We start from the raw sequence: 13042 nt of genomic DNA on the forward strand, positions 1-13042 counted from the left end.
ACATATAAAGCCAAAAATCATACCGTATAATACATGAGTTTAAGAATTAACACATTCACCAGATGTAAAATCTTTTTATTTTTGTATCTTGTCGGAGCCATTTGAGAGGTGGACACGCTTCCGGAACCGGTCAGCTGTGGACGCTACATCATCTGAAATGAGTTTTGAGTGGCCCTGGCAATATAATTTCCCACCATTTTTTACGTAAGTAATCGTCCCTTTTGTATATGCAAGCAGCATTAAAACTTGAAAAACCAATTACCTCTCTTGTTTCCATGTTACTGAAAAGTAAGCGTTCATTTACGAGCTATCTTGTTGGTTTCCGGCGGCTAACTAGCTAACTTACAGATTGCTAAGGAAGTAAATTTGCACATCCACACTTAACCATAAGTTTTTCTAAACATCTACTTTCCCAACGTTTTTACTCTGCGACAGATTAAACCTATGGGCGGGTGTTAATCAACGTTGTCTCGCATGGATTTAATATTATGTGGCTTCACCTGTTTGATTGTTAGCTTTAGCTGTTGAACTTGTGTCCACATACTACTTAATATTCACCTCCTCTTAATCTGGATACATGGCCTGTAACTGTTTGAGGTGTCCTGCTGCAAATGTTAATTCCAGTGTTATTAACCCACTAAATGCGTGTCAGATTTTCAGACTGCCTGTTGCTCGCCATGCTTAGTAATTAATTTTTATAAACGATTCCTAGAAACGTGCAATGTTGTGACCTTTGATTTGTCTACTGTGTGTGTATTGGCCACCATGTACCTGACAGAAAAGTCATAGACTCTGTTCAAAGGGACATTTGTGCCACATTTAGACACGAATGACGTGCAGCGCTGATGTTGGTTACATATTTATCCAAAATCAAACATCATTAACTTAAAAGGATTACACACAAAACTATCAAATATAGACAGTCTGCTTTAGAATGATGTAATCATAACCAAACCGACTTTTTAACTGTGATATTAGATGCAACATATTAATCTCAACCCAGTTGTTTATTGCTGTTATCATGGAAATGTTCAGAGCTATAAACGTGTCACCGTTTTTCATATTGCTAAAGTCAATCCATTATTTATTTTGTCATTAATAATGACGCACATATAAAACTAAACACCAAAGGCACACCTCATTTGTAACCCATGAGAACTATTAATTAAATCTTTAAATCTTTTAAATCTTTAGGACTGATTGTAGGTGCTGGCAGACCTATAAAATGGATGAATGTAAGATAAAATATCAGAATATTGTGAGCGGGCGCTCCATTTTGTGAACTCTTCATTGCATTCTATGTTTATCTCTTTCCAGTTTACAGCCCAATGTTGATACGAGACAGAAACAGCTGGCAGCATGGTGTTCCCTGGCTCTTTCTTACTGCCGGCATCACAAACTTTACACCCTGGATGTGCTGGAGGCTCAGGAAAGCCCGGTGTTCAACAACAAGAAGATAGAACGTATCCTAACAAGGCCTATGTACATACTGTACATACGGCCAGACCGCAAGACACACGTTGCACTTCTGTCTATTGATCTTAACTGAACTTCAGGAAAACTATCAATGGAAGCAATTCAAGTTGTATTTGAGGAATTGAGGAAAAAAGGTAAATTTATTCCCTTTATATGTCGGTTTGCTGATGACATCGGGCGTTCAGGTGCGTGTTTTTTGACATCAGGGAACCTGGAGTGGCTGGATAAGAACAAGTCGCGGTGTTTAGTCATGTGGAGACGACCGGAGGAATGGGGCAAGTTAATGTACCAGTGGGTGAGTCGAGAAGCCTCCATGAGGTTCTTGTCACCAAACATGGATCCATTACGTTAGGACTTAATTTTTATGATTTCTGCCTTAGTTAAACTTTCATGGGTTCGATGAACTAAAGCACCATCTTTAGTCGTACCCTGAGATGGATTGATGTTCTCCTCTTTTTAGGTTTCCAGAAATGGGATGGTCAACGCTGTTTTTACACTTTACGAGTTGTCCAACGGGGATGACACGGAGGGTGAAGGTGTGCTGCATTCTTTACATATTTACATGAGGCATAGGTAACGCACCTGTGTTTTAATGCCTATTTCTCACACCAGTAATAAAATCTGACTGTGGATATAAATGCAAAGCAGCATGGAGCTTTATGTGAAGAGGTGCTTTGTAGTTTATAGGTTTGTTTTTATTTCCACCCCCTGTTTTTCCAGAGTTCCACGGTCTAGAAGAATGGATGCTGCTGCGTTCATTGCAGGCACTACAGGCAGAAGGCAAAGCAGAAATCATCACCATGGATGATGGAAAGGGTGTCAAATTCTTCTAAAACCTGCTGGAGTTGCAGGATAAATATGAGGCACCTCAGTGCTCAGAGGATGCTGGTCAGGCAACTGGTGGTTTGTTCCATTTCAAAGCCTTTGATAGTTGGAACTATTGTCATTTATCAGCAGTAACTGATACAACTTGTCGCTCTTTTTTCAGGGTGAAATTGTTGCCATTTAAACATGTAACCATCAGGGGAACTCTCTCCCTGCCTGCTGTAGTTTTCTTCTTTTTTTTGTATATACGTCTAGTTTTATCTCAACAAATATCCTCGGTGTAATTAGCTCTGGAACAGTGTGCTTGGCTGTTATTACCTGTCGTCCCAGTAGTCCAATCCAAAGAGATCCCAGGACACAACACCAGGTGGGGGACTTCTTTATTTCAGCAGTATGCGCTTGCAGGAGAGGAACTGACCAGCAGAGTGTAATAATACCGGACTTGATGGACTTCCGGTTCTCGTGCAGTAGCTACTGTGACACTCCTGTTTTTCCTCTCTGTCTTTTAAAGATGTATATCCATGCTTCCTTTTCATATAATGGGGGTAAAAAGAAAATAAATAATGCGTTTGTTAAATCTGCTTGTGCCTCTGTTACTGTGATAAGTCACCTTTTGGGCTTCTGATCTGTGATACGAACCAGGCCCGCAGAGATATTCGGAGCCGTCAAGCTCCGTTTTGTCCCCGCAGCTGACGGGACGATCCGCTCCTATCGTGGGCTGTGTGTTCCTGCCTGTGCGGGCGATACAGCTCCAGGGACTTCTGGGTGGTTCTGATAACACCCAGCGTGCTCGTGCGCAACAGGTGGGGCCCCAATGTGGCCTTGCGTGATAAAGGTGTCCTGTTTCAGCAGCAGCGCGAAGGCGTCCGTGGCGGGGCTCCCCCTACAGGCCGGCCCCCCTCACAACACCCCTGGGGGCGGATGGAAACGTCAACAGAGCCGTCAAGGAGTGATAAAGCTACTGATGCTGGCATCTTCCTTGGAAGTGACATCACTCATCAGTTTCAAAGAAATTTAGGAGGAAAAAGATCATCTGGCTGCAATCATGACCGTGCACCTGTCAGCGTGCACGTTACCAAGAAAGATAAAGACAGGTTATGAATGCCCTAATATTGGCCCCTATCTATCTATCTATCTATCTATCTATCTATCTATCTATCTATCGATCTATCGATCTATCGATCTATCAGGATCAGTAATGGTTTCCTACGAATCGCGAGCCACAATTAGAAAAACTTTTTTACACACGGATGTTTGAAAGAGTCTGCAAACATTTCCAATCGTGCCGCAATTGCTCCCTTTGGATCACTGGATCCAGAGCGAAGGATCCGTGCGTCAGCGCCGCCCAGGGCGGAGTTTGGAGCGCGCACAGGACGCACAGCCCTCAAGGCTCTGTTGATATAGACAGCCCAGTTCTCTCTGAGGAGGTTATTATGGCAGAAGACTTGGCAAAGAGAAGGTACCAGGACGATTCTTTTTTTCTCTCAAAGAACTTGTAATCATGCCTCATTCAGCACTTTTGTCCTCAACTCGGTGATTATTTTACGCAGCGGCCGGAACGAGTAAGTATCGATTTGCCCCATCGGTTTGTTCTTTTAGTTAGATACATGTGCAGGTAAATGCAGCGTAACTTTGAGACAGTCGTGTTAGAACACGTCTCGATAGTGGGGGTAACAGTCCTGTCATTTGTTGGAACCCTTCACTGACATCATGGGAAAGTAACTCGGAACTCGCAGTAATTGTACTCTCGTCCTGCTATTTACACGTTTAGGCTCTAAACCAACAACCTGCTGCCATGTCACACGCACAGCTTGAGATAGCAGGACGCGGCTTCCCGGGACACCCTATGGACATGACCGACGACTGCTTATCCCCCGTCCCATCCGTGCTGAGGGCGCACGGTTTGGGCGCACGGAGGAACTCGTACGGTCTGCATAAAATCAGCATGGACATCGATTCTCCTCTGTACAGCGGCACACTTTCCAAAGCCTTGTCTTGGTCTGCTGAGAACATTCTGACGCTGCCCGAGTCCAGAGTAGAGGAGGAAAAAAACGACTACTCCCCGCCGTCTCCGTCGCCGGTGTCCAGCCCGGCCACCGGCTCCATCACGCCCCCCTGCAGCCAGGAGCCAGACGCCGCCGCGCAGGGATCCAGCGCACAGAGTTCGGAGTCTGAAAACGAAGTTCAGAATAAGCAGCAAAAGATCCTCTCTCGCGTCAAGTTCGATGCTCAGTGGGAGCAGGACGAGAAAGAAGACGTCGAGACCAAAGCGGTGGCGACTTCGCCCGATGGAAGATACCTCAAATTCAACATTGAGATCGGGAGGGGCTCGTTCAAGACGGTCTATAAGGGACTGGACACTGAAACGACGGTGGAAGTGGCGTGGTGTGAGTTACAGGTAGGATGACACCTCTCAGGTTTCCCTTTTGAACACCAGAGCTGACTGTTGTAACACTTTTAATAAGTTTGAATTTGCATCAGATTAGAAACAAATAATTCCTCTGAAATTCCATTTAAAGTAATTTCCTGTGTGTATAATCCCACGTCAAAGTGCTTTTCTCTTCCAACCAACTCCTCCTTCTCCTCCTCCTCCTCCTCACGTTCCTCCTGGAGTAAACTAAGGTCAGGCTCCGCTCCACACGAGCTGACGCTTTCCCTACTTTCCTGCCCCACTAGACACTAATTCTCCTCTCAGGTTATCAGGGTTGATGGCAAGCAGCTAATCTAGTGCACATTATTCCTTGTTGACCTTGAGCCAGTCTGTGCCGGGTCCGCTCATGGCAACCCGGGTCATGCTGTCAGCAGTCAGCTGCAAGTGAACCACACTGCCTGCTGTGATCCCTCTAATCTCTGTTTTCATTAACAAGGCTCGCTCTCACAGCTCCTAGCGTGCAAAACGAGCCCGATCGGGAGATCTTTTCGGCATTAGAGTGCCAGAACTCTTTCAACTGGCCCGAAGAGCGCGCCTCGCCTGCGCCCTGGAAGCATCACCTGCCACTTGAACACACCTTTGAGATCCTTTGGTGCTTTGGTCAAATTCTAAAAAATGTGTCCCTTTATTTTTAATTTTTGTGTGCCAACGTGTTGACACGCAGGCACCAGCCTGGGCAGCAGCTGCCTCGTCTCCGGCTGACATGGTTTGATAACGCAGCGGAGGATTTAAAGAATGAAGTCCTCCCTTAATATTTGCCGATGTGCGTGACAGTCTGGCAGCCACGGAAGCTGCCTCAGGTATAATGTTGTTTCCTATGGTTACCGTTTGTACTCGCTGAACCAGAAACGTCCCTTTTTAAACCGATCGGTTCGATCGTTCCAGAAGGGATGATTGAGTAGAAACAAAATGGCTCCCGGTCAATGGGGTTTCGTCACTAAGCCGGTGTAGATGCTTCCTTCTCCAAACATCGGCAGGGGGTCCATTAATGCCCGCGGCAACACCCTTGTTTTTAAGGTTTTGTAGTGTGAACAGTATACACAGTGTGTGCTGCAGCTCGCTGGCCCGAGGCCACGGCCGAAACCAGCAGGCCATTTCATCTCTTTCCTTGAAGCACGAGCCAGTGGAGCTGCCTAATCGCTCCTAATAAGCTTAAAGGTGGCCATTGTTGATGTGCTTACTGTTGTGGTTGGTTAACCTCAAAGACACGGATATGGCTGCGGTGGCTTCTTCTGATCTGGCTTCAGCGGCTCGTCCTCCGCGCGTGCCCTTGATCACATTAATCAACACGGCATCTGTCTGTTGGTGGCTAAACAACCCCCCCCCCATCCCCCCACTGCCCTGGTCATGTTGACGGAGCAGCAGTCAAAGGTGCGTCATTGCGAGTCAGGTATAGAAAAAAAAAAGGTGCCCCTAATCTCTTCTAACTGCGTGTTCCAGAGCCTGAGCTGTAATCTAGAGGAAGTTCAGATGGTCAAACAGCATCTGTTTGTCCTCATTCCTGCTTATACAAGAGTGAATTAGTTACTTTTTAACTAAGAAAGTCACAGGTATCCACTTGCCAACAGTGTATTGTCTGCGCTGTCATCGCCACTCCGTCTGGGCGGGTGCCACAGGAACTTTTTATGTTCGCACACACACACACCCACACACACACGCACAAACACACACACAGAGTAAACATTGCACTTCAAATCTTCCATGACATGCAGAGGCCGCCGTCAGGACAGGGATCAGAAGACATGGCTTCTGCCAGTTCACCCTTTTTTAATAGCTCCATGCTCCTCATCTGCCCTCATCAAAAGCTCCGGATGTCCACAGATCCCCAATTGATTTGCAATATGTCGAGTCAAGCACACACCCTCGCCGTCTCGCTTGAGAAGGGTTCACGGCAAATGCAAGAGGCTGTAGAATACGTCAGCATGGCCACTTGTTAGGAGCTGCTCCTCGGTTCAGATATAAGGAGAAAAGTCTCGATGATATTAAATGTCTTTCGTTAAATGTCTTTTGCAGCTAGTGCTGCATTGATTGTTCCGCCCCCTGTTGTGACTGTACATCTAAGGTGGAGATCTGAAAATTCCACAAAATCTTGCAGCAGTTTTGTAAAGTGAAAGACTTTTTTTTAGCAGTACCCAAAAAAGGTAACACAAGTTCAGGGGTGTTTTTAGAGTAAGCAAGACAAAAAAAACCTCCCCAGGTGGCAGTTACCTAGCAACCCTTCTCCCACAGGCTCATGGGTGATTTAGGTGGCATATAGGCCATATAAACTGTGCTCTGTAGGAAATGCAAAGGCAATAAAAGCTTGATTACCCCCAGTATTGTCCCCTTCTGCCCTTTCTGTCTCCAAACGTAGAACAAATCTTTTAAATTCTGTATTATTTTCACCACTATGAAAGTGCAATTAATAGGAAACAGTGAATCACCATTTCTGCTGCTGTCTCATTAGCACGCCGCTGTATCAAGCCCCCGTATAGGGAAAAGATTGCACAATAAGCGCCTCTATTCAGGGGCGGCGGACAGCAGACAGTTGTGACCCGTGTTTCATTTTTAACCCTCAACCGCCACTTATCTGTTCCTCCAGCTCTGTGTACACGGCGTCGCCGCCGTCTCGCCACACTCACCTGTGTGTTCTGCGCGGCTGATGTTTACGAGGGTCACGCTCCCGGGTCGGCTTGTGTGCATTATAAAAATACCTCAGCACCCATCACCACGGGTGCATCGGGACAGGCTGAAGTTGACGATAGCGAGCGAGAGCGAGCAAAAATAGCAGCTTCACCGTCACTGTATGAAGCTCTGATGTGTCTAAATATAACACAATATAAAGAAAACGGTAATTACTGCTTGACAAACAAATCAACATCGTCACCAGGATACAGATATTATCTTAATTAAAAATGAGCACAAAATCAAAAGCTCTCTCACACACGAATCAGTTATTTCCACATGTTACAGAAAGAGACCTTCTCAAGCGCTGTTTGAATGACTCGTTAAATTTAAATGACGTTAGCGGTGAAGAATTAGTAGAAATGTTCCAACTGGCTGCGATATTATTGACAGCAACCGATTTTAGCTGCCTCAACTGTCTCATTTATCTTAAGGGAACATTTAAGAGAACATTTCAGGACAAAAGTAAGGGGAAAAGAATCTCCCCTGCTGCGGTGGGAGGTGGGAACCAGCACCGTATAACTGGAGCGGATCAAGTCGAAGCTGTAAAACCTCGCTAACATCTCATCGTGATGCGACGCGGAGCAGATCTGCGCTGGCCCCTGGGTCCCTCCACGCCTCGCTGTGTCACCTTCATCAGAGCGCGGCTCATGTTCGGTGACGTAACGCCATCTGAAGGCTCCCTATCGGCCCCCCCTGCAGCCAATATCAGCGCCTTCACTCGAAGGGCCGCCTTATCTGAGCCTGCCAGTGTTCTCTGAGGAGGAACTGATGGAGGCCCCCGCCGATAGCCTACATTTACACATGACACTGTGACGTGAGGGCTGTTTGTTTTCATCAGCTTGGTTGGAAGGGCACGCCATGCCACCTATTAAACTTGTACTGTACTGAATGTGCACCCGTTTGGTGATTGCCCGGTCTGGGCGCCGCCGCACTGGAGCGAGATAATGCCGTCATTGGCTGCAGCTGATGCGTTACTGTCTTGTTTTGGGTGGATAATGTACAGCGTGGTGAAGCGCCCGGGGCTGTTTGGTGTGTTTGAAAAGGTCAAGTAAGGTTGGTGCGTACATTTGCTTTAAACCGGGGATTCAGAAGGACACTTTTAAGGGTTCAGAGAAGCCAAAACCCCCATTTTTTTCAGGGAAGACCAGCACAATCGCTGGTTTGGATTAGAGGCCAAATTATTTCCAATATTGATGCAGCTGGACGTGAAATAATGAGTCAACACAAATGATCATTAGCGACTGTAGAATGGCAGAAGATTGATGAACAACATTTCATTCTTTTATAACGTAAGCCGTTAGGCTTAATGCCCTGACAAATGACAAATGAAGGGTTTATAATATTCCCAACGGCCCGCCAGGTGGGAAACCCATCGAGCGAACCGGTTCCACCGGCCAGATGTTATGACTGAGCCTTTATGCTGCAGAAGTCCTGACGCTGGCATAGACGCTCCTGACACAGAATCCTTCTGTGGATCAATTCTTTTCCCATGACAGCTTTCAAAAATCTGTTTTCCAGTTCCCAGGAATGTTCTGGTGTTTCACAGTCTCAAGCTACCGCTACTTCATTCTTAGGCCTTCTGAATTAGTCCCTCCACTCAGCATTCACAGAATTCTGTGCTTCAAGTGTTCTAAATAAAGCTGCAGCCTACCTGTGCTGAGGCCTGTCTTTAAGGTCTCAGATTAGCACATAATCCACTCTTAAGGTGTATCAATACACTGCAACTAGAGCAGCCTTGTAGGTTAATTGAATATCAGTCTGGAAAAGAAAACAATGCCTTATTGTGTCAACATGTTTAGTGCATCAATTTGAGGAGAAATGACTTGTTCTAAGTATCATTAGTTCAAGGTAATTTTACAGTTCTGGTTTCTAGGGAAGCGCATGTTCGCCCTACATTTTCTGCCTCCTTGACTCCTGCTTCCTAAACAAACACCGTGTTTTCATACCTGCTGAAGCGGCTGGAGGGCAAAGCTCCACGGTGTTACCTTTGGTCATTTCTGAACCGAGCTCGTGTTGGGAAAGTGTGGGACGAAGGTGTCGCGAGCTCGAGCTGCCGTGTGGGACGACTCGACCACACAGCCGCTCCTGTGCTCCGTTGGCGTCCGGCGCCTCGCAATAGACATCAACAAAATGCTGTTTGTGTTTTCTTAGTCAACAGAAGCTAATAAGTCGTGTTCCTCCCAGATCTGACCCTTGCCCAAGTTAAAGTGTGCCTTCCAACTCTGCGGGTTTCTAAACTAAGCTCACATTAGCGCGCTAAAAATATTCCGTTTTTACTATTTGCGGGACACACCGCGTTGAGCCGTCAGCCCAGGACTCCTAAATCTTTAACGTTGCCTGCGACTCCACGTGCGTCGCTCCGTAAATGCTATCCAGTCCCGTTTGCCGGTCACACTTGATAGCACATCCTTGTTTGTGAGCGTAACCCGACGCGGCCGGCTGCAGGCCTCCCGCTGCGAGAGCTAAAGAGGAGCGCCAATAATCTAGCTGGCAATCATGCTGTCCAAGCATGTGATGCATCGCTTCATGTTCCATTTCAGGTAAAGATATCATGTGCAACATCTCCACATGCCTGGAACAGAGTCCCGTCCTGGTGGCAGGATGCTCGTACCAACAGAAAATGGACGCTTTAACCTGGCTAAACTGGAAAGTCGGTTTCCAAACGTGCCTGCTCATCGTCATTTCCGCTCAGCCCCAGTTGGTTTGGTTTAGCAGCCAAGAGAACAAGTCCCAGCTTTCATTATTTTATCGAGGGAGCTCTTTGCGATGCGCTGGAACACAGCTGCGCAAAAATAAATCCTTTTGTGATCACCAAGTGAATCAAAGCTACTCATTCAAAAGATGTTTGAAATTCCAAGCGATATTCAGGGATTTCTTTCGGCGTTATTAAAAGCTGACGCGATGCTGCGTGGAGAGGAGGGCACCTTCTGGGCCTGCTGCTGAGCCCGGGGTCCAAACGGGCTCCGCTGTAACACCACAAAGGGTCAGATCTCTCTCCAGCGGGATTTACCCTTAAATCTTTGTACGCTGCCCACGTGCGGAGCTGCGTGGAGTCTTTGTTATCAACCAGAGAAAAACCTGGCTCCCTTCCTCGGGTCAAAGTATCTCTGTGTTTTGAAAAATAACATCAAAATTGAGCCTCGTTTTGATGGATTTGTTGGCAAAAGTTGTATCTATTTATACATGTGATCTTGATTTTTAATGCTCATTATATACAGGAACAAAAATAGGAGGCTTTACAGGAGGGCCGCCTCATGCAGCTGCAGCTGGGACAGATAATTATGGTGGTGGTCACACGTCAGCCATGTGGAATAAGCTTATTGGATGATTTGGCCATGTTTTCTCTTCAGCTTGCACTTGTGTGCAACGCTGTAAAGAAAGAATGTGCAAATACGTTTAAGTGCAGGTTCTTCCCATAAAAAGAAAGAAACACAGCCAGACAATCTCATGAGGAACGTACCTGTCAACAGCCACCCAATATGACAAGGACAGAACTTGTTGAAACCCGCTGCACATTTTGTCTTCAAGAGGGAGAAAGAACATCTTAAAATAATTAAGGCTGAGAAAATGACTGAAAAATGTGTGGACTGGAAGATAAATGTCGGCGGTAATTGTGAACAAAACCTTTTGACATCATTCCAGGTGTCCTTTAAAGCGGTGATTTATGTCCTGTGTCACATAGTTTGGTCGGGAAACTGAAAACCTCAGATGACCAAAACGTCCTTCGGCGCCCTGAACGAGGCCCAGTTCAACATATGTTTATCTCTAAAGGACCCTCGTGTGACCCATTACTGCTTTATTACATTTTCATAAAGATTCCTCCAATAAGTGCAGAAGTCACATCAGTCTGGTTCGAAAATCCATGAGCGGCAAAGACGTAAAAAACAAACAAGCCGCTGTCTTCTTCAGCGCCGAAAATGGCTCCTGACGTCTCGGTTAAACTTTGATCTTCACGCCTGACGTCTCTGTACGTGTCTGATTGCGTTTCCAATTCAATTTGGACGTGTTCTAAGCTCTTGACTCCCCTTTTTTCTATTTTTCTCCAACCGGTCATGTGGATTCGGCCGCTTTGCTGTGTTGTTGCGGCGGAAACTGGCGCCGGCATCTTGTGATTATTCTGTGGTTTGTCCTTTAAAGGAATAAAATGCTTGTTTCACACACATTCTTCACTGTAAAAGAGCAACAGAGCTCTTTCAGGGGTTATTGGGATCAGATTGGTGTCATCTTATCAGTATTTACCTGAGCAGGGAGGAATCAGAGGTCACATGTGACGTGTCAGAGGTCAAACTGGTCCTCACACAAGCAGGCATAGAGAGAGGATTGTTCCGAAATGACCGAGAGGTCTCAAACATCCGAGGTATTTACATTTACCGACGCTCGGCGTTGTCTTCGACGGCGTGGACGGAGGGGGCGGCCCAAACGTAGCAGGTGCTGAAACTGCACAACACGAAGCTCAGCTTGAAAAGGCGGAGGGATTATTTAAGGAGAGTGGTCTTAAAGGAATGTCCCGTGAGCACTGTGAGTTGATGGAAGGCTAACAGGGGTTTTAGTGAGTCACGACAGGCAAACACCCGACTGGTTAAGAGATGTTAAGAATACCAGAGTAAACAGACTAAAGATATGAGATCAAACCAGCTCCAGTCTCTCCAGCGGTGTGATGCAACGCAGCTGGCACTGGGGGGGGGGGGGCAGCTTCTACCTGTGCAAACACACCCCAGCCCCGACACGCTGACCTGCCCACACGCTGACCAATATTAGCTGCTTGGTCACTGATTTTAGATTTGCCCCCTTATGTCTGGAGCTAAGTTCGATGTTAGGATCAGATAGTATTCTATTAGTTTCGCCGAAAGGTAAATCTCTTTTCGGGATTTATTGTGTGATCTCGGTGTGAACAAGTACAGTTTCCTTCTATTTATGAGTGTCGTCTTTAACTACACAGGATTAATCAGGCTAGAAAAGCCCAAATGAGCTCTCTCGACAAGTCGCTTTTCACCACTCAGATACATGAGAGATAGTGTAATCCCGCATCTAGGCCTCTTTTCCTTGGACAGGTAATTAGCTGGGCGCCACAGGTCGGATCAGGTGATAGCAGCAGTGAGAGGCAGGTTTGAGTCCTCAATCCTTACGGGATTAATGGCTAACCTCCCACTGCCCGCTCCATTTACACAGCATGACGGGCTTTCCTTGGAAAGAGCACACTGCCACCTCAGTTCTCACCTGCAAACATCTGAATGCAACACTGTGCCAGTGTCGGTGCCTACGTGCTTGTTTATACCAAGTGCACGTCAGTCAGGGCAGGTATGCTGTAGAGAGGTGAGGTCAGGGTGTTGGTTCTTATTTAAAGAACTTTCTCTTTGCCTTTCACCTCGATCTGAGCTCGGTCAGATGCTGCCTGTGTTATCTGCAGGGCTTCCCACTGTCAGTATCTGGAGAGTTGTGGGGGGTATGTCCTTTTAAAAGCTACTGTAATAACAGATTGATGGGATGAAGTGGAGCGAAGGCTTCCACTTTGGTCCCTAAAAGGGTTCGGACAGAGGTGAAGAAGAATGGAAAAGTAAACTCGCACAATGACAGTATTCCACTTAAGTTGTCTGTCCCTGAGCAGCACTGCTCTTATTCTCTCTTTGAAGTCAGGAAGTTCAG

At 46.5% G+C, this 13042-nt stretch overlaps 2 protein-coding genes across 3 annotated transcripts in view; both read left to right on the forward strand.

The window, feature by feature from the left end:
• The first annotated feature begins 77 nt into the window (after window positions 1-77).
• Window positions 78-2882, forward strand: vps25 (vacuolar protein sorting 25 homolog). The gene is made up of 6 exons (XM_057058275.1): window positions 78-204; window positions 1318-1463; window positions 1557-1610; window positions 1683-1771; window positions 1937-2012; window positions 2197-2882. Exons 1-6 carry the CDS (start codon window positions 158-160, stop codon window positions 2307-2309), a joined length of 525 nt encoding a protein of 174 aa, XP_056914255.1. The 5' UTR covers window positions 78-157; the 3' UTR covers window positions 2310-2882.
• Window positions 2883-3556: 674 nt separating this feature from the next.
• The window catches only part of wnk4a (WNK lysine deficient protein kinase 4a), a 30094-nt gene continuing 20608 nt past the window's right edge, over window positions 3557-13042 (forward strand). For both annotated transcript variants that reach the window (XM_057058059.1, XM_057058070.1), the window contains exons 1-2: window positions 3557-3863; window positions 4073-4699. In XM_057058059.1, the coding sequence (XP_056914039.1) occupies window positions 4097-4699 (603 nt within the window). In that variant the 5' untranslated portion in view covers window positions 3557-3863; window positions 4073-4096. The remainder of the gene's footprint in view (window positions 3864-4072; window positions 4700-13042) is intronic.

Source organism: Takifugu flavidus, chromosome 1, assembly GCF_003711565.1.
Source record: "Takifugu flavidus isolate HTHZ2018 chromosome 1, ASM371156v2, whole genome shotgun sequence".
NCBI classification, from domain to species: Eukaryota; Metazoa; Chordata; class Actinopteri; order Tetraodontiformes; family Tetraodontidae; genus Takifugu; species Takifugu flavidus.